The 26,874-nt window shown below is 38.5% G+C and overlaps 1 protein-coding gene across 1 annotated transcript; it reads right to left on the bottom strand.

Annotated features, from left to right (window-relative positions):
* Window positions 1–356: 356 nt before the first annotated feature.
* LOC114092512 (guanylate-binding protein 1-like) lies at window positions 357–15,129 on the bottom strand. The gene is given in 12 exon segments (XM_027935073.3): window positions 357–811; window positions 814–895; window positions 1,987–2,180; window positions 2,414–2,516; window positions 3,267–3,479; window positions 4,103–4,383; window positions 5,281–5,523; window positions 6,264–6,460; window positions 6,752–6,861; window positions 10,087–10,214; window positions 12,563–12,764; window positions 14,982–15,129. Coding segments are annotated over 11 exon segments (1,782 nt in total). The 5' UTR covers window positions 12,753–12,764; window positions 14,982–15,129; the 3' UTR covers window positions 357–770.
* Between the last annotated feature and the right edge of the window lie 11,745 nt (window positions 15,130–26,874).

Raw genomic sequence — 26,874 nt, forward strand, 5'->3', positions numbered from 1 at the left:
CTTGTACATGATATAGAGATTCTGGATTTCTATGTAAGGTGGCTTGTTTTAACTTAGAATCCATCAGTGAGGATCATCTATTGTCAAGTGTCCAGAAATCTCATTATTGATCATAATTTGGTCATCCTTGGTATAATATTTATTGTCTTCAGTAAGAAATTAGGATGATTGTGTCTGCCATGGGCTCCATTATACACTTGAATAACTTGGTGCTCAGCTGTGTGCCAAGATTTTTTTACTTAAGGCACTTCTCAGTGTCCATTTGTCTAATGGTGGGCAACTTGAACAACTGAACCAACTTTTCTTGAGTGATATCAGTGACACCTCCTGTATTGATACAGAAGTAAAATGCATCCTTATTACATAATTCATAATCTTTTTTATTTATGTATGACAATGGAATATATTACAATTCTTACTACACATATAGAGCACCATTTTTCATATCTCTGGTTGTATACAAAGTATATTCACACCAATTCGTGTCTTCATACATGCACTTTGGATAATAATGATCATCACATTCCACCATCATTTCTAACCCCATGCCCCCTCCCTTCCCTTCAACCCCTCTGCCCTAGAGTTCATATAATTTATAATCTTTTAAGGAAGAAGAACAATGATTTTAATTATCATTGTTTGTCTTGGCAACATTTTAAGACTATGTCATAATACATAATTATTAGCCAAAGAAGTGACACTTGGTCCAGAATCTAAAATTGCTTCAGCTATTCCTTGCATAAGGGTGACAACAGGAAGCCTGTAAATCTTTAGGTCTTTAGCTTATGACACATCTTCTCTTTGGTCTTTCCATCCTCCTCTGAAGATTCTGTATCTCATTATGAAGTCGTTTGCTCTCTTCTTGGAATCCCTCCTTTAGTAACCGGGCTTGTTCCTAAAAAAAAAAAAAAAAGGAAACTGAATAAACTGTAGCACTAAGTAAATCCCTATATTCTATCTATTTGCACATTCATTGATTTTTACAATTTTTTTTTTTTAGTATTTAATTTCCTAGTGACATTTTCTCTACCCTTAATTTTTGTGGGTACTTTTTCCTTGGCATCCGAGCTCTGCGATTGCTTCTCCTGGGTGTTCTTTTAGCTAACAAATATGTTCAGCCATACTTCCTGATGTGGCAATGAACTCAAATTACCAGTCTTGATTTCTCCCTATTAATTGTATAAAACCTTTGTGGAAAATCTTAGTTATGCTTGGTTTCAATTCTTTTCCATGTATTTTAGACTCATACATCTACCTACCCACTTATTATTATGTGTCTATACATAACACAGAAATAAAGTGTTCTCAGAATCTGATAAAGTATCTGAATCTTAGATTAGGAGATTTGATCTAAGCCTCCACAGCTTGGTAGCAGGGGTGGCAAAAGATAGGCAAGACTCCTGACAGTACTGAATTTCCGCCATAACTTCCAACACAATAAAAACTGGGAGCAGGGCACAAAAACCAGGTAGGAGCGTCAGTCTATTGCACTAGTGTGAGGGTGAAGGAGTTCTGGTGTTCATCAAGGTTCTCCTACAGCTCAAGTCATACAGGTATGACAGAAAAACAAAACAAAAAACCATGGTGGGTTCCTCTATTAATGAAGACATCTCATATATTTTTTTATTTTTGTAATAACTTATAACAATTATTTAACCTTTCTGAGCCTGTTTTTCTCCTAAGCAATAGGGATATATATGTAGTTCTTGCTTTCTATGGTCTTAAGCAAGAGGTAAAACATTTATGATGTTTAGCAGATAACAACTGCCATTCATTGAAAGATATTTAACTGTGATTAAAAAACTTTAAAAAAAACCAGACATAGGCAGTGGACAGGTCAGGCAGGCACATAGGAATTGAAAAGCAGGAGAGAGCAGGCAAAGTCTATTTTTAGACTTCATGTTCTACCTGCCACACTAAAGTTATGATCAGGGAGAAGGGAGAGAAAAACAAACAGAAACCTCGAGGTGGTGCAACTATTGATACCTGAAGTTTAAGAGCGATGATCCTCTCTTGCTCTTGCTGCATCTGGACCCTGTCCTTCTCCATCTTCTCAGTCAGCTGTTTCACGTGTTCCTGATAACTCTTCTCTTTCTGTTCCATCAGCTGCTCATTCTTCCTTTGCATTTCTTCCAACATTTTTGCTGTAGCCTCTGCAGATTCAGCTTTCACACGCTCCACTGAAGAAGAAAAGGGAGAAGAAAAAGGTAAACGGGGTTACTGCTGCCTGGCCTTCCTCTACATTTCCTTGCTACAGTTGCCACTGACTGCATACGCTCTACCCAGTGTGACTTGGAAAATAAGACATATCTTTGCTCTTCTTGTTCCGGCTTAGAGATCCCTTGTGTCTCAGTCAAATGATATAAACCTTTCGGAGCTTTTCAGCCTTCCCATCTCCTGACTCACTACTCACCCTCGATCTCCTTTTCCTTTTCTGTGAGAGTCTGGTCTGTCTGTAGAATTGTGTCAGTCACGTCCTCCTTGGACTTCAAGTACTTCTGCAGAATCTCTTCAGCCTTAGAGTCCAGAGAACACAGAGTCAACAGTAGGAAATGACACATTTGTTCCTGTCTATCTCCCCCGCACCTTTGCCTCTAGAATTGATCCTCTTGGCTCTGGCATAACTGGTGGCCAAGATTCCCTGACACAGGAGTGGGCACTTGCTCCAGGCTGTTTGGTCAGAGCACCCACTAAACAATGGCTTTTAAGGAGCCCCTTACTGTGCAGAAGAGACTCTCGGTCCTTTTAGACTGAGGGCTGTTCATTTGGCGTTAGTGGTGCTGTGGTCCTATATGGAGTGAACTTGCTGGAGAATAAGACCTCATGGAGAAAGCTGATCAGAGAAATGGGGATGAAGGAAGAAAGGGAGGGCAGTGTGGGGATCGGAGAGAGTAAGGGACAGAGAGACAGATGGTGACATTATTTGAAATCTTGTTCTTTAAAGCCAGTTTGAAGCACAAACCGATAAATTATTGGTTTTGCTCAGGGGACCATCATTGCATTTTGCAACACAAAATATCCATCTATGATAGTAACAACTTGGTGGTTAATCTGATAATTTATACCTCATTTTTTAGTTGGGCACATTCTTCTTTGATGAATATTTAGGACATGTCTAGTTATAATGGGCTCCTTGTACATGTTATTGAAACTGTGAACGTCATGCAGAGAGTAAGGCACCTCTCTGTGCAGTTAGTCTTGATGACACTGCTGTTTCAGAGGGCACATTGGTAGTTTACCATAATACACAGATATATCTCAGTCACCTGTATCCCCTTCCTGGGTTCCAAATAGTACTTTTTCTTCAGCTCTTCTATCTTCTGAATAAAGAGACGATAGCCCCCTGGTTTAGAATAAATTCCCTGCTTCACATTCTCTTCTAGAGGGCTGAAAATGTCCTGAAGTAAAGCTGAGCAACGATCTGAAGATGCTTTCAGATTCTGTTCATGAAAGTTGTCCCGCCTTGTTTCTAGCTGGGCCTTTGATGTAAAAATGGAAAAAAAAAAAAATCCATAACAGGAAAAAGTTGTTAGCTAAAACTCAGAACTTCTGGAACTTCTTGAAAAAAAAATTAAGACCCCTAGATAAATTTACAGGTTCTTCTGCGGGACCAGGTTCTTCCTCCTGGTCCCAACTTTCTACTGAAGCTCTTTCTCCTTTGAGGTGAGATTCAGAACAGAGATTGCTGACTTTAGGCCACATTTTCAAAATGGACTGAATGATTGCCCATGGGGAAAAAATGTGGCTCAAAAAATGTGCAGCTGCAGACAAGTAAGACTCAAATTCCTTTTGCTTTTCTGCCTTGAATATCAAACCAGTGCAATAACCATGGGCATGTAATTTGATTGGAAGCCCTGATTATTATTTATTGCATGCAGTTAAGGGGAAGAATATTAGCTTATTCATAAGAGAGAAAAGGTCTCAAAGCTTTGAGTACATAGTCATAAAACCATTTCTCCTGCTTATTATGATTATCAACAGACAGCTGTCATCATTTTAAAATCTAGTAACAATTGCCTCTCTCAAAAGAAGACCCATCTTATTCTCTCATAGTATTTGCCTTCTAAAATCCAAATCCATATAAATTTGAGAGAAAAATTACCCCTAATTCCTTTTGAAATAGTTGGTCAACATCTTTGAAGGAATGTTTGATGAAGACCTCAATGGCCTCTCTCTCACAGTCCCTGTGTAGGTCCAGCAGCTCCATCAGGGTCTCTGTGGGCAGCTGCACCTTCTGCTTCATCTGCTGGTCATAGTGGGCAAGGGCCTTCTGCACAGCAGCTGAGTTCTCTATCTGGGCCAGGGCCAGGACTGCGTTCTCCATGCAGGGCAGATCCCCACTGCTGATGGCATTGACATAGGTCAGCACCAGACTCTCCAAGCCTACATATAGAGAACAAATGATGATATTTGTTGGTGGAATGAAGAAAACATTTGTTCTGTGTAATTCTGAGCATATCAGTTACCACCTGTTTGCCTCACATTCTTCACATCCTCAGTATCACCTGGAAGTTCCTTGAAATAAAGCATCTCAGTCCTACCCCAGATCTGTTGAATTAGGCCTTCCTCTTTGGCAAGATCCCAAGGTGATGTGTTGAGAATCCTGGTCCTAGACTAAATGGGCTGGCACTCATTGAAAGCTCGCATCCATTTTTAACACCAAATGCCATTAAAACAGAAACCATATCTCTTTCACTTATATCCATCATTAGCCCTGACCATAGTAAGTATTCGATTGTTATTATGGAACAAGAGATGCTATCCCAATCAAAAAGAGTGCTCCATTTGGTGTATTAGAATAAACAGTATTGTCCAAGAGAACTTTCTTGGATATGCTAATATAACAGGCATTAGCCACATGCAGGTATTACCACTTGAAATGGAGCTCTGTGATCAAATTTTTAAATTTTCTTTCATTTAATTAATTTACATTAAAATTTAAATAGCCATCCTTGTCTAGTGACTACTATATTGGAGAGTATAGCTCCAGTTTACTACGGAAATTTTAGGAGATATATATATATATATATATATATATATATATAGATATAGACACACACACACACACATACACACATATATATATTTTTATTTTGGCCATTCCTACCTTTTCCTATCAAGGATGTCTGGTTAACAAAATCTATTATAAATTTTGGTACCATCTAAAATTTAATACAACAAAAGTGATAATTAAGTATTTTTCAAAACTGAAATAGGTTGATGTTATTTCATGTTCCTCTGATCCTAACGATTAGTGGGATTACTGAAAAGGGTACTCACGTGGTCCATTGACCTTGATGCCTCCTGAAAGAGTTTTAACCTTGGAATAGCTGAATATGTAAGAACAGAATTCTGCAACTTGTTGCACAAATTCACTGTCTAGTTGATCATCATGCAGAGTCTCTAGCTGGGCAAGCTTCTTTCTATGAGTGGGCCTATCAAAAATAAAGCATTTCTTCTTTGGGAAGAACTTCCGGATACAGAGCCGGGGCAGATTAAAATTTTTGTCTTTTTTACTGGTACCTGGAATAAGAAAAAAAAAAAAAAAAGGATTTGCATACTATAAGGATTTGCAAAAAAAATCATTTAAAAGCTAAAGAGTATATATTTCAACCTTTTCAGATAAGTTAGATGTCTTAAGAACTCAGTTACTGTATCATGATAGCATCCACAGACAATATGTAAATGAATGGACACAGAATTATTTTAATAAAATTCATTTACAGACATCTGGTAGCTACATTGGCCATCAATTGTATTGGGTCATAGTTTTCCAACATTTGAGCTGACATACTGCTTAGGCTTTGATCTATTTTCTTCAAATATATATCCTTTGTACCCATATTTTTGGGTTAAATTTAGAATCACAAAATCTAAGCACAAATTCTCAAATTTACTGAATCATAGCAAAGGGAAAGGTGAAAGAAAAAAAAAACAAGGAGAATATAACTTAAAGTCAAATCTATTAATTTGGATATTAAGCATGAATTCCCAGGAATCCCTGTAATCCCAGTGATTTGGGAGGCTGAGGCAAGAGGATCACAAATTCAAAGCCAGCCTCAGCAACTTAGCAAGGCCCTCAGCAACTTGTGAGACCCTGTCTCAAACAAAAAATAAAAAATAAAAAGGACTGGGGACATGGCTCAGTGGTTAAGTGCCCCTAGGTTCAATCCCTGGTAACAAAAAAATTAAAAAATGAAAGTAAAAAATAGTAATGTCTTGGGTTCTGACATCCCCATTTATCAATTCTAAGTTCCTGTTACCTTGCTTTAGCTTCAGGGCAGCATCCAGATACTCATCTGCTGAGATGGGCTGTCCATCTATTTCCAAGTCTAGGGAGAAATCTCTCAGAGTCCACACAAAGTCTGGGAAGAAGCTCACAAATTCAGCTGAATCCTCAATCTCATTCTCCTCAGGTGAGGATTTGGCTCTGATTCGATTTGTCAGCTCTGTCACATAGCTGAGGAGCTAATTAAGGAAAACTAACAAAAATAACAGGGCTCCCCCTCCCCCACTAGTTCCACATATTCCAAAACCTTCATTTCCACTTTGTTTTTCTTAACCTGCATGGCGATTATTTAGTAGGTATATGAGCCTTTCCTCTGTCCTTGTTATTTTTGTTTTGTTTTTCTTTTTTTTTTTTGTGTGTGTGTGTGTGCTAGATTCATCAAGATTCTGGCTCAGGCAGCTGATTTACTAATAGAGGTTTCCCCTCTGACTTTGGTGCTGTTTTGGACCACAAAAAAGATACTGAAGTTGGTCCATGGCCTGCTGGTTGATGGTTCCCATGCTGTTGTACACAAAAGTGCTGCTCAGGAGGATTGCCAGGGCAAAGATCCAGGAGTCATTCTGGTTGTCGCCCTGGAGGTCAGAACACATTTTTGCCAAGAGGATATTTTATTCCATGGTGCTTTCAGATCAGCAGTGGTCAAAGTATGCTCACTTGGAGTTTTATTAGACTAATGACCTAAAAGAGGAACTGAGATCCAAACTGAAATGAGTGTCCATAGGACTTGGACTTTGAATACTTTTTTGATTTGTACTTCTGTTTTACACTGATTCTCCCAGGCACTCCTATTTTGACTGGCAGATGGCTGCAAAACAGTCAAGGTTGTGGGTATTCAAAGAGCTTAAAGACAATTTCAGTTGAAAAATTTTCTCAGGAGAAACTCCCTAAGAACAAGCACTAAAAGGAAGCAAGAGGACATTACTTCCTCATCTTCTGATGTAGAAATTGATGGTCACTATTCTGTTGGTGAGTGATGAACGGAAAATGAAGCCAGTGACTGAACAATTAGTGTTGTCTTCACACAATGGATTTTGCCAATCTTTGGGAATTGAGGCTTTCTCTAAATCAGTGCTTGTCACCATGGATGATGATGATGACAATGATCCTGAGCATCGGCCTGTAGGACTTTAAAGAGATTATAACACACCCTTGGCATGGGTATGAACAGCTGCACCAGAACAGCCAAAAAGATTGTAAAAACCAAAGAGTTAGAAAGACTCCTGTCTTCCTGCATGAAAAGAAAGCCAAAAAAAAAAAAAAAAAAAAAAAAAAAAGCACTAAATCTCAGTAACCTTAAGGGAAAGTAAATATCAATATTAACACACCTAGCAGAGAGTGCATTACCAATTCAGAGCTGTAAATGTTATGTTTTCATGTAAACTGTGATAATTTTTGAGACTTTTAATTTTGACAGATTTTTTTTGATGAAAAGTAAATCATAACTCAATAAATTGGTTAAAAAAAGACATCTCCGTCTATTTAGTTATTGTTCTTAAGTGTCATCCAATATGGTGATCTCATTTCTTAAGATCTGTTGAGACTGAGGGCTGGGGTTGTGGCTCAGCAGTAGAGCACTCATCTAGCATGTGCAAGGTTCTGGGTTCGATCCTCAGCACCACATAAAAATAAATAAAGTTACTTTAAAAAATGCTTAATTCCTTCATTTATGTCTGCTACTATTTGTTTTCTTATATTAGGTTTCAAATATTACCAATAGGCTACCAATATTCAAAACACTTTATCTGAATTTAACTGTGAGTGATGAACTTTCATATTTAGCCTCTAAATAAGAATGTTATTAAAGTATGATTTTTTGTGGGGTGTTACAGCTTGTCAAAATATAAGTAACATTGTCATCTGTCTCTGTGCCTGGCAAGTATTTCATTGGAAAGTATCTTTAATTCCATCTTGAATTTGTGATAGAAAAAAAAAAAGAAAATAAAACACTGTCCAGTAGTTTTGAAAGGAAATGAATTTTATCTTGAGCATATGTTTCTTTATACTTGGTTTAAGGTGCTTTCATAAAATATACAATTTGTTTAATACCCACTATATCAAAGAGATTTATATGCATGAGTTATCTAATCATGATGGACATACCAATGATTTTTGCACTATTTTAGTACAGATGATGTATTATTAATTTTTTTTTGTTCAAGGCATTGAACCCAGGGGTGCTTAACCACTGTGCAACATTCTCAGCCTTTTTTTAAATATATATTTTATTTTGACAAATGTCCTACTACATTGCTTAGGGCCTCACTAAGTTGCTGAGGCTGGATTTGAACTCCTGCCTCAGCTTCCCAAGTCACAGGGATCATAGGCGTGTGTATTATGCCTGGCCAGATGATGCATTTGAGCATATTTGAGTATGTGTAAAGCAACTTTAAAAAAATGTGTTTGCAGATCATGATTAAATTTTGGGATGATTTTTTTTTCTAATTTCACATTTTTTTTGAGTGGGATAGGTTATAGTAGTAGCATATGGTAATTGCAGGTAAATTTGTACATAATCGTGTAACTGAGTAAAAACTGTGTATAAATTTCATATGCTTTGTCTTTTTGGTAGTATTGTAATACATTTCTAGTGTTGGTGTTTATGGAGAAGTAAATAAAATATTGTTGCAAATTCTTTACCATTTGTATGCCATAAATCAGTGTAAAACTTAGCAAGACTCTGTCTCAAAATAAAATAATTTGTTTAAATGGGGGATGAGGATGTACTCAGTGCTTTCCTAGCATGTGAGAGACCCTGGGTTCAATCCCTAGGAATGCAATTTTTTTTTCCTATTTTTCATAGCAAAATTGACTCATCAAAGTGTTATGGTTTGGATCTGGAATATTCACCAAAAGCTCATGTGTTAGGCAATGCAGCAATATTCAGAGGTGAGAAGATTGGCTCATGATGGCTCTGATCTCATTTGTGTATAATCCACTATGGATTAATAATATGAATGGACTACTGGGAAGTGGTGTAAACTGTGGGCAGGTGGGGCATGGCTGGAAGAAGAAGGTCACTGGGAGTGTGGCCTTGGAGAGTATATCTGTCACTGTGCCCTCTCTCTCTTTCTCTCTCTCTCCTTTTTGACTGTTATGAAGTGAGCAGCTTGCTTCCACCACACCTTCCACGATGGTGTTCTGCCTAATCTCTCAGGGTCAGAGCAATGAAGCTCACCAACCATGAGCCAAAATAAACCTGTCTCTGGGTTGTTCTTGTCAGATATTTTGGTCACAGCAATGAAGAGCTAACTAACACAAATAAGATTTATAATACTTCTAGGTACTTTATCAAGTAATTATTGTACCCCTGAACATTCAAACAATAATATTCAAAACAATAATATGAGGCAAATATAGAACTATTACATCCATTTGACAGATCAGAAAGCTAAAGCTAAAAGAATCAGATATTTGGCTTAAAGTCACTAAGGTACTGCCAGAGTTTAATTTAAACACAAAGTCTTGGGGCTTCAAAACAAAAATTCTTAACTAAAGTTTTCTGTAGGATAAGACTATGACATTAACTTTATTTTTGCTATCTTTATGCATGTGGGGTAACTTGAGGAGCTTACAGTCTGTTGTTAATAGTTGGAATATTGTCTACTATCTTGCTTTTCTGAAAGGATTGTGTATTATGAATATTTTCCTCATCTCTGGTTGTTACACCTAGTCTCATGATATATAAGCAAAATGAAATGACATATTATAATGCAAATTCTTATTTAAGGAAAAACTACATACTAGAAAGAATTTTCAGAGACAGGGGCTTAATCCAAAGTAGAATCCTCCCTCCTTACCTTCTCTACATCTCCCAGGCCCTCGGTGTCAAGCAGTACTAGAGTGTGGTCTGCCATCTTGGGATGAGGCACACACCACATCCAGATTCCTTTGGTGTGAGACTGCACTGTGGCACCCAGAGAGAAGCCTGTCAAGCACAGAGGAGATAAGATGGGTAGAATTTTAATAGTGTGTTCTGGAAAGTGTGATAAAAGCATAACCAAGTGTAAGAGAGAGGGAAAAAAAACACAGCCTGTATTGGATGATCTTATTTATAGTCGGAAAAATAAAAATTAGAATATCTAATACATAAAAATGTAACATTTATAATAATAAAAAATAAACAAACTAAAAATATGAGGAAATTACCCACATACGATAAGCAATATGTGAAAATCCACATCTATAGAAACATTTGCTATCCTTGAGATGTTACTGTTATCCAAAGGGAAACATTCCATGAATTCTTATTGAGATTCCAGTGAATTTTTAGAAGTAAAAATACATACCCTAATTTTAATAAGAAATCTCAGAGATAAACTTTAAAAAAGGAAGTATAAATTTGGAGGTTTCAAAGAATCTGAAATCTGATACTTGCTACAGAATTGTGTCATCAAAACAGTGTGTTCCTGGCTTAAAGACCAATATATAGAGTCACAGAATGGAATAGAGAGTCTAGAAATTAAGTCTCACATATATGGTCACATGATTTTCATAAGACTTCCAAAATCACTCAATGAAGAAGGAATAGTTTCTTCAAGAAATGACATGGAAAGACTGCAGATCCACATGCAAGGGGGGGGGGGGGGAAAGGAGGAGTTGTGGTGTTTCCTCATCCCTGTTGGTAAAGATGGCGCATGGAGCGCTTCTGTTCCAGGAGCTCAGGTCCATGACGCACTGAAACATCACCGCCAATCACTGTGAACGGTGCGAACTTTGAATGGCGCACCTCTAATCCCTGAAGTGGCACAAACACTTGACCAATGAAGAAGTAACAGCCCACTCACCCTGCTCCTCATTCTGTGTTGAGCCCCAAAATATCAACACCCTGTACGTGCTCTCTCTCTCTCTCCCCCCCTCCTCTCTTCTCTCTCTCTTCCCCCCTCTCCTCTCTCTTCTCTCTCTCTCTCTCTCTCTCTCTCTCTCTCTTCCCCCTCTCCTCTCTTCTCTCTCTCTTCCCCCTCTCCTCTCTTCTCTCTCTCTTCCCCCCTCTCCTCTCTCTTCTCTCTCTCTTCCCCCTCTCCTCTCTTCTCTCTCTCTTCCCCCCTCTCCTCTCTTCTCTCTCTCTTCCCCCCTCTCCTCTCTCTTATCTCTCTCTTCCCCCCTCTCCTCTCTTCTCTCTCTCTCTCTCTCTCTCTCTCTCTCTCTCTCGACCCCCTTCTCTTCTGCGACTGGCTGTGACAGTCCCGCTAATAAAATCTTGGACAGGTAAACGGTTGTTTCCGCCTGTTGAGTTTACGGAGCTTTTCCGCTGTTCCTACAATCCCCACAAAAATTAACTCAAAATAGATGAAAGACCTAAACATTAGAGTTCAAGTTATAAAACCATAAAAGAAAACCTAGGGGAAAAACTTCATTTCATTGAATTGGGCAGTGATTTCTTGGATATGACACCAAGCGTAAAGACCACAAAAGAAAAAAATGAGTGGGACGTAATCAAAATGAAAAACTTTTGTGTATCTAAGTACACTATCAACAGAGGAGGCAACACGTGGAACTGAGGAAAATACTTGTTAGACATGTTAGATGTATATCTGGTCAGGGGTTGATATCCAGAATATAGAAAGAATCCTTACATTGCAACACAAACAACCAGATTAAAAAATGAACAAGGATTTCAGCAGATATTTCTACAAAGTGGATATACAAACGGCCAATAGTGAATGAAAAGATGCCCAACATCCCTAGTCATTTAGGGAACTGTAAATTGAAACCACGAGATACTGCTTCACACCCATTAAAATGTCCACTATCAAATAACAACAGCAAAACAGAATATCATAAATGTTGGCAAGGATGTAGAAAAATTATAACATTCATGAATTTCTGATGGGAACTTAAGATGATGCAGGCAGTATGGAAATTGGTACAGTGATTCTCAAAGAAATTAAACAGAATTGCCATATAAGTCAGCAATTCTACTTCTGGGCATATACCCAGAAGAAATGAAAGCATAGACTATACAGATAGTTTTGTATCCATCTTCATACCAGCATTATTTTTAAAGGTGAAAAGGTGGAAGCAGCCCAAGTGTTCATCTGCAGATGATTGGATAAACACATTGACATGCATAAACAATTACTGCACCTTAAACAGGAAGGAAATTTGAGACATTTTACCACATGGATGAACCTTGAAGACCAAAAGCCCAACTGTGAGTGGAAGTTTAGCTTCACTATCCCTCTATGACTCTAACTTCCTCCTCTCCATCCCCATGTTGGATGCCCACAGTGTGATGGACACAGGGCTCAGGAGAGCTTTGCTGGTGGCACTCACCCTTTTGCTTCCCGGCCAGCTTGTTCATCAAGTAGGATTTGCCTGTACGGTAGAGGCCCACGATGGCCACCACCACCACAGGGTCTGTGATGGCTGACAGGATCTTCAGGGCTTCCTGGTTGATCATCAGTTGGCCTTTAACATTCTCGATGAGGCATATGGGACCTGGCATGTAGGTCTCTGAGGCCATGTTTTGGAGTGTCTGCAAGAGAAGAAGTGGGATATTTTACAATTTCTGGTCTTTTGCTTTCAGAAGGCAGATACAAATTCCCCAGTATAAATTAAAGTGTGATGTGCATCAACAACGTAGATGAGGGAAAACCTGTATGTATTAGTCAGGGTTCTCTAGAGGAACAGAATGAACAGGAAGTATGATTATAAATAGGGGATTTATTAAATGGGCTTTTACAACCAGAAGCTAGATAGTCAACAATGGCCATCTGCAGGCTGGAGAGCTGGGAGAACCAATAGCTGTGCAGTTCAAGAGGCTGAAGCTTCAGAACAAGAAGGATCAATTTTGTTGCCCTAGTCAGAGACCAAAGGTTTCTGGAAACTCCCTGGAGAATTGCTGTCAAAAATCCACTTTGGAAGAGTGAAGATCCTCAGGTGATTGCAAAAGCAATCAAAAAACCCCTTCAAGAAGAATAGGCTTGAATCTGCTGCTGCTTCCTCTTCAAACTTTTATTCCATTCAAGCTACCATCCTATTGGATGGTGCTGCTGGCTCTTAGGCAGGGTCTCCACTTCAGTTTGCTATCTCACATGCCAATAATTCTTTGACACACTTTGGTTAACATACCCAGAAGCCTTTTAACCTTTGACATCTCAATCCAATCAAGTTGACAATGCAAATGAACTATTACAGTGTATAATTTTAGAAAGTCATGAAAATATTATCAAAGTGGTTCATTTAAAAAAATGTTGATGTAACAGTGACTCATCAACATTTAACTGCTCACACAACCCAAATCTTCAATTTAATTTATCATGGAAAAATTTCCTTGGATTCTTATTTAAAAGTTTACATTAGATAATGAAAGAATAAGATAACCCCACTAGATTTAAGAAATTAAATATTGACTTATTCATTCATTAATCTTAAAACAAATGAAGACCTTTATGGATAAGTGCTCTTTGTTTGACGTAAGCCCTTAGATGGTTCCCAGATGTTTTTAAATGCGTTTCTTTCTCACACCTCAAGCACTTATGTTTATTTTACTAGAATGAGGTTCCTGAACTCATATTCTAGAAGTGGAATCAACATAACTTACTTTTGCAGAGCAGTGCTCTGAAGCTTAAGTTTTATGAGTTTCACAGTAAATTAGCTTGAACTTAGTGAGGATATGACTGAGCAATCACAGCCTAGAGAAGGACAGGTTTATTTTGATTCATAATCAGTCAGCTTCATTGCTCTGATCCTGAGAGATGAGGCAGATCACCATCATGGAAGGGTGTGTTGGAAGTAAGCGGCTCATCTCATAACAGGAAGGAGAGAGAGAGAGCACGCCAGGGACAGATATACTCTCCAAGGCCACACTCCCAGTGACCTTCTTCCTCCAGCCATGCCCCACCTGCCCACAGTTTACACCACTTCCCAGTAGTCCATTCACATTATTAATCCATAATGGATTAATACATGGATGAGGTCAGAGCCATCATGAGCCAATCTTCTCACCTCTGAACATTGCTGCATTGCCTAACACATGAACTTTTGATGAATATTCAAGATCCAAACCATAACACTTTGATTTTGCTAGGAAAAATAATTGTAGTCCTATGGATTGAACCCAGGGTCTCAACATGCTAAGTACATCCCCAGCTTCTTTTTAAAATTATTTTATTTTGAGACAGAGTCTTGCTAAGTTTTACACTGATTTATGGCATGCAAATGGTAAAGCATTTGCAACAATATACTATTTACTTCTCCATAAACACCGACACTAGAAATATATTACAATACTATTAAAAAGACAAAGCATATGAAATTTATACATAGTTTTTACTTAGTTACACAATTGTGTACAAATTTACACACAATTACCATATATTACTACTAAAACCCATCCCACTCAAAAAATGTGAAATTGGAAAAAATCATGCCAATATTTGATCATGATCTGCAAATGCATTTGTGTGTGTGTGTGTGTGTGTGTGTGTGTATGTTGCTGGGGATTGAACCCAGGACCCTGTGCATGTGAGGCAAGCATTCTACCAACTGAGCTATATCCCCAGCCCTGAAAACACATTTTTAAAAGTAGTTTAACACATATTCAAATATTCTCAAATACTTATCTGGCCAGGAGCAGTGGAGCACACCTATAATCCCAGTGGTTAGGGAGGTTAAGGCAGGAGAATCACAAGTTCAGCTCCCGTTTGAAGAGCTGCAGAGACAGGCTGAGAAGGGAAGGAAGCCTTCTTACCTGCTCTTTCTGCTCAATGTGGGTGGACTGGCTTCTCTCACTTCTCTGCTTCTTGCTGGATGGCTGAGCTTTTATTTTATCCTCCAGCGTTGTGAGCCTTTCTGGATTTCCCCGAATGACCAAACACTGAAGACTACAACAACCTTTATCATGAATTTACAGTAATGTGAAACTGAAAGTACTCAGTCCAAGGAAATGAATCAACAACCCTAAAAGGGATTTTCAGTGTTCTGTTGGTGGATGGGTGTGACAGGATTTCTCAACTGGAATTTTCAAACATTTTGTTGGAAGAGATCACAGAAACCATTTGTTATTTAAAAAAAAAAAAGTCTATTAGATGTAGAATATAGTAAAATGTTTCCCAAGATTGGGAGTCTGTTTAAGCATCCTAGAATGAGGAAGCATCATTTATTTTTAAAGTCTAATTTCCCAAAATAAGAGACTCACTCACAGTGGAGCTGGTTTACTCTTCTGGAGCTTCAGTATGTGAGAGAAGGTGCATGGTTTATATACTCTCAAACACCCAGTAGTTGTTTTAATGGTCTGGTATTTGTCCTCTTAACAGTCAGAAGGGGGCTCCCTGCACCTACAGGTGTTTCAGATGCAATGCTGACTGCTTTACATGGAGTGTACATCTTAAACCTCATAATAAATCTTATGATTTTATAGAAACTGAGGCATGCATAGACTTTATCAGCTGTCCCAGCTTATATAGCCTGGTAAGTAATCTGAATCCAAGCAGTTTTGCTCTCCAACTTTCTTCTTGAGCCACTACACTACACTGTTCCTCTGTTTGCTGAGTAATGGTAAAAATAATGTTTTTAAATTTATAGACTATTTTCTAGGCACTCCATGTTATGTGTCAAATTCATCCTGACTACGGTCATGCAGAATAAATGATATTGTCTCTATTTTGCAGTGGAAATAAGAATTCTGGAGGAGGGCTCTATGGTTTGAATACAGTTTCAGTGTGTCCACCAAAGGTTTATGTATTGGAGCTTGGTTCTCAGTGTGGCAGTTTTAAAAGGTAAGGGACCCCCTAAGAGGTGGGGCCTAGTGGGAGGTGGTTGGGAATTTAAGAGAGATTCATCCTTTTCTTGAGGCAATGGATTGAGGTTCTTATAGGAAGTCCCACAACAGTGTGGGTTTTTTGTTTGTTTGTTTGGTTGGTTGGTTGTTTTTTTTTTTTAAGTGAGCTTGCTCATTGTCTCTCCACGTGGCATCTCTCTTCTTTACCATAGGCCTTCTTGATATGCTGTGTTTTAGTCAGCTTTTTCACTGCTGTGACTAAAGGATTTGACCAGAACAACTGTAAAGGAGAAAAAGTTTATTTGGGGGCTCACAGTTTCAGAGGTCTTATTCCATAGAAGGTGTTATGCTTGAATTCGGGACCCCCAAAAGACCACCAGAGACCAAGATCGATGTAAGCAGCAAAGAGGTGTTTATTGCGAGCTAGCTCCGTCCTCCAAATGCACACAGCAACTGGTGACGCTGAGAGACCCCGAGCCTAGGGTTTGCAGCAGTTTTATACATTCTTTGGAGAAGGCAGGGACCCCCACATACATCATAGTATCTCTTAGCAAATCATCACACACCCGGGAAAATCAAATAACAACTCTAAAACATGAATAGCACATTCACAAGTTGGGTAGGGGTGATTGGTTACTACAAGAGGGGATTCATTTGAACTGATTGGTTTAAGCCAAGAGGGGTGTTTGTGCTGAACTATATGGTTTCCCAACACCATAAACTACTGGGAGGGTCATCTGGCATCCCAGGTATTTCCCTGTCTCATGCTGATTGGTGGCTGCTAGGGGATTGCTATGGGTCCCCACCTAGCCTGACTGAGTCAGGGACACCTGGCCTGGTGCAGCAGATCTCTCCTGTTATTTGTAGATAAACAACTTAGCAGGGTGGGAATGTGCCTAGGGGTGCTCTGTGGGTATTTCCAAGGACAAAGGTCATGTCTCTTCCTTGGACAGGCTTTGCTCTGAGGTAGAGGCTGGCTTTTCAAAGGTTGGCCCAATTCCTTGGGGCTTGAGGTGAGGCTAAATCTCATGGCAGGAAAGGATGGCAGAGGAAAGCAGTTCATGTCATAATGATCAGGAAACAGAGAGAGACTCCATTCTCTAAATACAAATATAGACCCAAAGCCACGCCCCAATGCCACCTCCTACAGCCAAAACCTACTATAAAGAACGGTGGAAAAGCTCCGTAAACTCAACAAGCCAAAACAACTTGTCTGAGATTTTATTAGCAGGACCGTAGCGGCCAGTCGTGGATGAGAAGGGGGGGGGGGAGAGAGAGAGAGAGAGAGAGAGAGAGAGAAAGAGGGAGGAAGAGAGGGGAAGAGGAAGAGAGGTAAAGTAAGAGAGAATAAGAGTAAGAGAGGAGAGAGAGAGAGAGAGGGTGAGAGGAGGAGAGAGAGTAAGAGTAAGAGAGAGCATGAACAGGGTGTTGATATTTATGGGCTTAACGCAGGATGAGGAGGAGCAAGGCGAGTGGGCTGCTACTTCTTCACTGGCTGAGAGTTGGTGCCACTTCAGGGATTGGAGGTGCGCCATTCAAAGTTCGCGCCATTCTCAGGGATTGGAGGTGATTGTTTGTGCGCCACTCCCTGCGTCATGGACCTGAGCTCCCAGAAGAGAAGCACTCCAGTCGCCATCTTTACCAACACCTACCACTTCAGTTACCACTCAGTTAATTCTTATGAGGGATTAAATCACTGATTTGGGTTAAGACTCTCACAACCCAATCATTTTTCCTCTAAACCTTTTTGCATTGTCTTATACGTGAACTTTTGGGGGATACCTCACGTCCAAACCATAACATGCTGCCATCTGCCATGTTGTGATGTACCCAAAATGCCCTCATCAGAAGTCCAATGGATTGGGTCACCCAATCTTGGACTTTTAGCTTCTCAAATTATTTTTCCCCATATTTTTACTGATGCATAATAGTTGTACATAATTGTGGGGTTCCTTGATACAAATTTAAACATTTACACAATAGAACAATATAATTTAGCCAATATCACTCCCCAGACCTTCACCCCCCTCCCTAGTTTCCAAAATTCTGGGCTAAATTGATCTCTTTTCAGTATAAAATACTCGGCCTCATGTAATTTTTTTTTTTTTTTTTAAATTTTATTTCTATAGCAATACAAAACTGACAGAGAGTAAATACAATCCTGCCCAAATTCCCTGAGCAGGTCACATGGTGGGATGCAAATGTAAACTCTGTTTAACTTTAAACTCTGTGTACTTTCATTCCTTCCTCATTGCTTCCGTAAGAAAGGAAGAACCAAGTAAAAAGAAGGGAGTTATATACAGGTTCTCTGTTGATCTTACCATATTGTTCCCTGCCCAGAACCCATGCCTGAAATTTGACAAATGAGAGATAGAAACTATCTTCTCTTTTCCCTCTTTGCCATGATCTTTTTGAATATCTATGGGTAAGTAGTATTTGACTTGTTTTAGAAATTAAGATTCATCTGGGTCTTTCAGTTGCTGAAACACACCTACATTCTTCTTGGCCTTGAAGTCTGTTTAACCACCACATTTCTGTATCTGAAGCTTTTTCTCCATTGATCTTGGTAAGGTTTTTTTTTTTTTTTCCTTATATTTGAGGCTGCCACAAATGGGCCTATTCTTGGAGAAGTATGTGATAACCTCTATTTCAATCTCCACATTTAAATTTTAGCTTTTCATTTTCTTTCTGACTACCTGAATTAAAAGCTCACAATCTCTAACAGCTGGTCAGTTTGGAGTTTCTTTGAATGCTGAGTCAGTGTTTTAAAAAGAAGTTCAAACTCTGTTCCTCTTTGGCCATATTTTTCCCAAACTGAACTAAAACTTTCTGCTAGTGTATGTCTTTCCCTAAGCTTGAAATCTCCCAACAGTCCTCCAATAAACAAAACGTCCCATACCCTCCTCCATTTTTTTTTTTTTTTACATGAGTAAAGGATTTGGTGTCAATTCAGCCCAAATTGAACAATTTTTATCTTGCACCCATGTAGGATTGAAAGTGAAAGTAGGGCAAGCTCTTGGTTTCTGGGAAATGGATTGGATACTGAGAAAGCAGATTCTTTCTCAATACAATGAGCTGAGAGCTGGTTTGTGCCTTTTTTGTGTGTCGGTTTGCTTGAAGATTTTTCTATGGACTTTTCCTTTTAGATGCTGGGTATGGGCAAACTACACTTCTTCCTTTTCTTGTTGATAGAGTTCTCAGTCTATGAAGTCCTTATATCCTCCAAATAGCCACAGCTCCAATTAATTCATCATTTAGTGTATGTGTTTAATGGTTTTAAAGATAGTCCCAAATATTAGTGTCCCAAGAACAGGTTGACTGAGTTTCAGGTGCGGAATGGTCTGCGAGGAAGGTGCTTTGCACATAGAGAGCTCCAGGCTGCAAAGCACAGAGTGTGCCCCAGTGGGGTTCCTCACTCAGCTGGGATCACTGAGCCTCACATAGAGCCCAACCAGACCTGCACATTAGGAAAACAATTGACAGGAAGACTTATTCTAATCAGTAACAGTGACTTGTTCCTTTCTAACAAAAGCAAAGGCCTGGAGAGGAAGGGAAGGGAGGTAAGTGGGATATTGAAACCCAGCCCGAGATTGCTGAAGGAAATGTTTGAAAATTTTAACAATGAGAAACTGATTTTGATATTAGTTATGTTATACATTTTTTCCTTTTAATTTGTCTTCAAAGCACATACACATAAAATGTACCATAAGAAAACATGTGTGCAGTTCAGTAGTGTTAAGTATGCTCACATTTTAGTACAACAGACTGTGTCCCAGAAACTCTGTACCTGTTGAGCAACAATTCTTTATCATCCCATTTCCTTGTTCCTGGTAACCACCATTCATTCTACTTTGCTTCTAAGAGTTTGACTATAGTTACTCTTTTGATGGCTATATTTGGGTGACTAGTTGACTAGATTAAAAATACCTATAGAACTGGCAAAGCATTACTTCTTGGTGTGTTTGTGGTTGTATTCAGAGGAAACTGGCATGTGAGTTAGTGAGCTGAGCAAGGAAGATCTGCCCTCAAAGTGGATAGGCATCATCATATCAGCTGAGGGTCTGAACAGAACAAAAAAAATCAAGATTTCACCTGTCTTTCTCCTGAAGTTGAGATATATTCTTCTCCTAATCTGGGGGCACCGGGAATCTAGGTTCTCAGGCCTTCAGACATGGATTGAGCTACACTATTGGAGTCCCAAGATCAGTAGCTTGCTAAAGGCCTGCCATAGGTTACATGGACCATTTTCTCTAACAAATCCCCCTCTTATATCTCTATATATGTCCTCTTGGTTTTGCATCAGTAGAGAACCCTAATAGTCATATAAGTGGAATCATTCTCTATTTGTATTTCTGAGATGTGGTTAGATTACGTATCACAGAGTATTTAGGATTCATCCATTGTGTTAGTGAGCTTTGCATTATTACAACAAAATATCTGAGGCAATCAACTTAGTAAAAGGTAAGGTTTACTTGGCTCACAGTTTGGAGGTTCAATGTCAAGATTGTGGATACATTTCTGCCTAGGTCTCTGGCAAGGGTTACTTAAGGCAGGTACTTTACAGTGAATGTTCACTTTTGGAGCCATGAAGCAGAGAAAGATAAGACCGTGGGGTCTCCAAAGTTTTTTGGAGGGCACACCCCCAGTGATCTAAGGATATCCCATAGGGCCCACTTCCAAAAGGTCCACAGCATTTCCCAACAGGCTACTCTGGGACAAAGTCTTTAACATACAAACCTTTGGGGACTCTCATCCAAACCATAGCATCTGTGATATAACATGCCACAGGAGTTCCTATTTTTTGGAAGCTGAATAATATTCTATTTTGTGTACAGAGATAGTACGTTTTTTAAAAATATTTATTTTTTTTAGTTTTTTTGGCGGACACAACATCTTTTTTTTTTTTTTTTATATGTGGTATTGAGGATCGCATCCCAGGTGAGCCTGCTACCGCTTGAGCCACATCCCCATCCCCGAGATAGCACGTTTTTAAAATCTGTTGATGTACATTTGTGTTGCTCCAACCCATCTATCATGAACTGGGTTTGCAAATATCTCTTTGTTATCCTTCTTTTGATTCTTTTGCACTTATACCTAGAAGTGAGATCACTGAGTCATATGATAATACTCTTTTTCAAGGATTTTTACACTTTTTTTTTTTTTTTAATAGCAACTGGAACATTTTACATTCTTACCTACAGTGGTAAAACTTCCAATTTCTCCCCACCCTTGCCAATACTAGTTTTTTTTTTTCTTTTTCTAATGGTGCCTACACCAATGGGAGTTAGGTGATATCTCTTTGTGGTTTTATTAGTGTTTCTCTAATGAGGAGAAATATTGAGCTCTTTTCATGTGTTTAATGACCATTTGTATATGTTCTTTGCAGAATCATCTTTTCAAATTCTTTGCCTATTTTTCAAGGGTTTGTGTGGTTGAATTGTAAAAATTCTTTTTTTTTCAAGATTTTTTCCCCCATTTTTAATTGGTGAACTAGAATCATACATAATAGAGGGATTCATTGCTACCTGTTCATACATGCACATGATATAGCAATATAATGTTTTCAATATTGTTCCCCAATATTCTGCTTTTTATTCTAATTTGTTATACATGACAACAGAATGCATTACAATTCATATTAGATATTTAGAGCACAATTTTTCATCTCTCTGCTTGCATGTAAAGCATATTCACACCACTCACATATTTTTCGTACATGTACATGGGGTAGTGATGTTCATCTCATTCCAGCTCAGCGTCTTTTATTGAAATAGAAAAATGAACTTATTTGTCTATCTGCACAGTTATTAACACAAGTTTTTTTTAAATAGAAACCCCACATCTAAAGAAAAATTTTGCCCATATAATAACTTTTACTTTTCTCTAAATAATATTAACTTTCAATTTCCATACATTTTAACTTTGAAAAAAATTTTTATGACATCTTCTAGGTTTAAGGAAGCAGCTGGTGGCAGTTGCTCTATTAACAATGGGAAAGAGAACTGTGGCCAAGAACATAAGGGCAACTTATTTGCATGAAAACATCCCATAAAGCTGAAAATAAATATATCATTTCAGCACAGAATTTTAAATTTACAATCTTCAATAAAAATATTTTCTAAACCATTAGGGACAGGTTTTCATTGTGGTCAGACTGTTACTCTCTCAACAACCTCTAGGCAACCTCCAGGTAATCGCCACTTCTTCTCACACAGGTGTCCTCTACATAGAATTGATGGAATGGGGCTGGGGATGTGGCTCAAGTGGTAGCGCGCTTGCCTGGCATGCGTGCGGCCCGGGTTCGATCCTCAGCACCACATACAAACAAAGATGTTGTGTCCGCCGAAAACTAAAAAATAAATATTAAAAATTCTCTCTCTCTCTCTAAAAAAAAAGTCACCCTTAAAAAAAAAAAAAAAAGAAGAATTGATGGAATGGTGGCTTTCAATGTAATGTCTCCATGTCCAAATTCTTAAAATTCAGTGACAAAATATGGCAAAACATTCTTCTGTTTTTTTCTCATAAGGCAGATCAGATAACATTGAAGCTTCTTTGCTCCCTGTTCTTTGGACTCTAAGGTAAGTTGGCATAGAGTCTTTTGTTTACTTTACTTATGAAGGGGAAAGATCTGTTTTGGCTCATGATGACAGAGGAGTTCATGGTCAGTTTTCTCCATTGCTTTGGTACCTTGGCAAGCAGTCACCACCTCAGGAAGTTCAGGATGCTGTCCTTGTGCTACAGGTTTCCCAAGAGGGGAAGGCCTGGGGGCAAGCTTCTCCAGGAACCCTGAATTTGGCTCAGGTCCTGGGTCACTCATTGCACATGAAGAATCAGGAGCTCTGTGAGTGTCCCTCAATCCCTGAAGCACAGCGCCAGTCCTCTCAATGGCAGGAGAGATGCAGCCCTGGCTGCTGGAGGGCTCTGGAGCCTGCACTAGAGCCAGGCTATGAGGTGGCTCAAGAGATGCATTTTAAAAATAAATCCTTTGGGCCTGTCACAATGGTGTACAACTGTAATCCCAGTAATTCAGGAAGCTAAGGCAGGAGGATGGCTAGTGTGAGGCCAGCCTCAGCAATTTAGTGAGATCCTGTCTCAAACTAAAAAATAAAAAGGGCTGGGATGTAGCTCAGTGGTAGAGTGTCCCTGGACTTAATCCCCAGTACTACAATAAATAAATAACAAATGCATAAATATATACCATTTGAAAGAAAAAGTATGGAAAACAACAATAGGCAAACAAAAATCATAAGAGATCTGGAGTGGCTATGTTAACATCAGGCAAAATAGACTGTAGGAAAAGGAAGGTTTGACACTTTATAGTGATTACAAACTGAATGCATTGAGAAGTATTACCATATATGTAGGTGTTTATTCCCGAAGCCTGATCATCTGTTCAACAAAACAGACATAATTAAGGGAAGATGAAATATATTCTGAAAAACAGGCAACAATCCAATAATGTTTTCAGCTTCTGTTAACAAAAGTTATCCCATCTCTGTTTTTTTGGGGTGGAGTGGGGTACCAGGGATTGAACTCAGAAACAATCAACCACTGAGCCACATCCCCAGCCCTATTTTGTATTTTATTTAAAGACAGGGTCTCACTGAGTTGCTTAGTGCCTGGCTTTTGCTGAGGCTGGCTTTAAACTCGAGATCCTCCTGCCTCAGCCTCCCAGCCACTGGGATTACAGGCGGACGCCACCGCACCCGGTTATACCATCTCTCTCTCTCTCTTTTTTTAATATTTATTTTTTAGTTGTAGCTGGACATGATACCTTTACTTTATTTATTTAGTGGTGCTGAGGATTGAACCCAGGACCTCGCATGTGCTAGGCAAGTACTCCATCACTGAGCGTCAACCCCAGCCCCCTCCCATCTCTTGTTAAAATGAGCCTTTATAGTATGGAGATTCCTCAGTAAACCTGGAATGGAACCACCATTTGATGCAGTTATTCCACTCCTCAGTATATACCTAAAGGACTTAAAATCAGCATACTATAGTGATGCAGCCACAACAATATTTTTAGCAGCTCAATTCACAATTGTTAAGCTATGAAACCAACCTAGGTGTCCTTTAACAGATAAATGGATAAAGAAAATGCAGTACATATACACAATGTAATATTACTCAGTCATAAAGAAGAATGAAATTATGGCATTTGCCAGTAAATAGTAGTCTTCTACTTGGCATGGTTGTTTTACAACCATGGAACTGGAGACTATCATGCTAACTGAAATAAGCCAATCCCCAAAAAACAAAGGTCAAATGTTCTCTCTGATATGAGGATGCTAACACACAATGGGGGGAGGGGAGAGAATAGAAGTTCATTGGTTTAGACAAAGAGGAATGAAGGGAAGGTGGGGGGGGGGTAGGAAAGACAGTAGAATGAATTGGACACAACTTTCCTATGTTCATATATGATTACACCACCATGTAACTCCATATCATATACAACCACAAGAATGGGAAATTATACTCCATGTATGTATAATATGTAAAAATACACTTTACTGTTATTTATATCTAAAAAAAAAACCAAATAAAACATAAAAATAAGATGAGCCTTTAAAGTAAAAATAGTAAGTAAAAAGAATTTTCTAAACCTCTGAATGTAAATAAAACTCTTCAGGGCCTAAATAAAACCATTGTCTGTTTTGTTATCCAGAGATGTCTCCAAGGGTATGGATTCCATCCTTTTGGTAATGTAAAGAGCCAGAAGGATAGAGCTCCAGTCTTCATGTCACTTTGGAACTTAGCCCAGGTTCTTATCCTAGCTGTAGTCATTTCTTCTTATGGAGATAAGATGATTATTAAACTTATTAACCAAAGAAGTGACTACTTCAATTTGCAGGCAATTATAGCAGGAACTATATGAAGAAAGCTGTAGCAAAGTCCAGGCTGTAACAGTAACTTGAGCTGTTAAGTTCTTTTATGGAAAACAGGATGCCACTGATACATGCTTATGTTTGTTAAAAATACTGCAGAATAAAAGCATCTTATGCACTTGGATGTATAACTTGTGTGAAATGCATTTGATTTAGTTTATTGATTTCATATCCTGATACTTTGCTGAATTCATTTATTAATTCTAGAAGTTTTCTGGTGGAATTTTTTGGATCTTCTAAATATAGAATCATGTCATTGGCAAACAGTGATAATTTGGGTTTTTCTTTTCCTATTCATATCCCTTTAATTTCTTTCATCTGTCTGATTGCTCTGGCTAGAGTTTCAAGGACTATGTTGAATAGAAGTGGCAAAGATAGCATCCCTGTATTGTTCCAGTTTTTAGAGGGAATGTTTTAAATTTTTCTCCATTTAGAATGATGTTGGTCTTGGGTTTAGCATATATAGCTTTTATGATGTTGAGGTATGTTCCTACTATCCCTAGTGAAGGGGTGGTATATATTTTTAAATGCTTTTTCTGCATCTATTGAGATGATCATATGATTCTTGTTTGTTTTTAAGTCTATTGATGTGATTGTGATAGTCAAGCCAAAGCAACTCCCTTTTGTTTAGTAACTCCATTTTGTAAAACAACCATGCCAAGTAGAAGGGTCGTGACTGGGGCAAGATGTTCTTTTCCTTTTACTATAGAAACCTTTAAGAACACGGAACTACCTGATAGGGCATTGTTTCTGTAACTAGGGTAACAGGGCTCTGTTTCTATTACTGGGGTGACTGGGCTAATTGTGATTGGCTAAGCGTCCCTCCGCCTGACTGCATTCTCCTGCTTCTGTAACTTGGCTTGCTTGCATTGGCTGGACTCCCAAATGTCCCTTTTGCAGTTTTCAGGCTTATAAGGAGCATCCTTGCAATTGTTTGGGGCTAATCTGGGGAACAGCTTTATGTTCTGGTCAGTCACCACTGGTAAGGCTTGATTCAATTATACGTGAGTGGTCTGGAAGTCAATTTATGAAACCCAGGGATGATGCTTTAACTATAACATGATGAATTGCATTTATTGATTTCCACATATTGAACCAAACTTGCATCCATACTTGATCATGATGCACTGTTTTTAAAGTATATTTTTGTTTATGAGTTGCCCAAATTTTACTGAGAAATTTTAGTGAGAATTTTTTTGTCTATATTTATGAGGGATATTGGTCTGAAGTTTTCTTTCTTTTATGTGTCTTTGTCTTACCATTGACTTTTTAAAAAATATTTATTTTTTAGTTGTAGATGGACACAATATCTTTATTTTATTTTATTTTATTTATTTTTATGTGATGCTGAGGATAGAACCCAGGTCCTCTCATGTGCTACCACTGAGCCACAACCCCAGCTCCTCACCATTGATTTTTATATGTCAATTTTATATACTGCAAGTATACCTAATTTATTTACTAGTTTTGAAAAATTTTCTTTGGAATCACTATATTTTCCTATATGAGATCATGTCATTCTTAAAAAGGGATAATTTAACTTCCATCTTTATAGCTTATATGCCTTTTCTTTCTTTTTCTTGCCTCATTTTCTGGCTAGAATTTCTAGTGAGCTGTTGAACAGAAGTAAATGTAGGGTGAAAAGTTTATCTCAGTGGTACAATGCCAGCCTGTGGGTTTGATTCCTTGAGCGTGGGCATGCGGCAGTCGTTATTGTCCCAGGTTGCATTCCTTCCATACCTAACTTGGTAAGAATTTGATCATAGGGCTGGTGATGTAGTTCAGTGGTAGAGGGCTTGTCTATCTTGCTTAAGGCCCTGGGTTCAATCCTCAGTACTACAAAAAAAAAAAAAAAAAAAAAAACTTTATCATAAAAGAAAGTGCATTTTGTCAAATGCTTCTTCTGCATCCATTGAGGTAATATATGGTTAATGTAGTGTATCGCTCTATCAGATTGCTTATGTTCAACCATCTTTGCA

Source organism: Marmota flaviventris, chromosome 10 (assembly GCF_047511675.1).
Source record: "Marmota flaviventris isolate mMarFla1 chromosome 10, mMarFla1.hap1, whole genome shotgun sequence".
Lineage (NCBI taxonomy): Eukaryota > Metazoa > Chordata > Mammalia > Rodentia > Sciuridae > Marmota > Marmota flaviventris.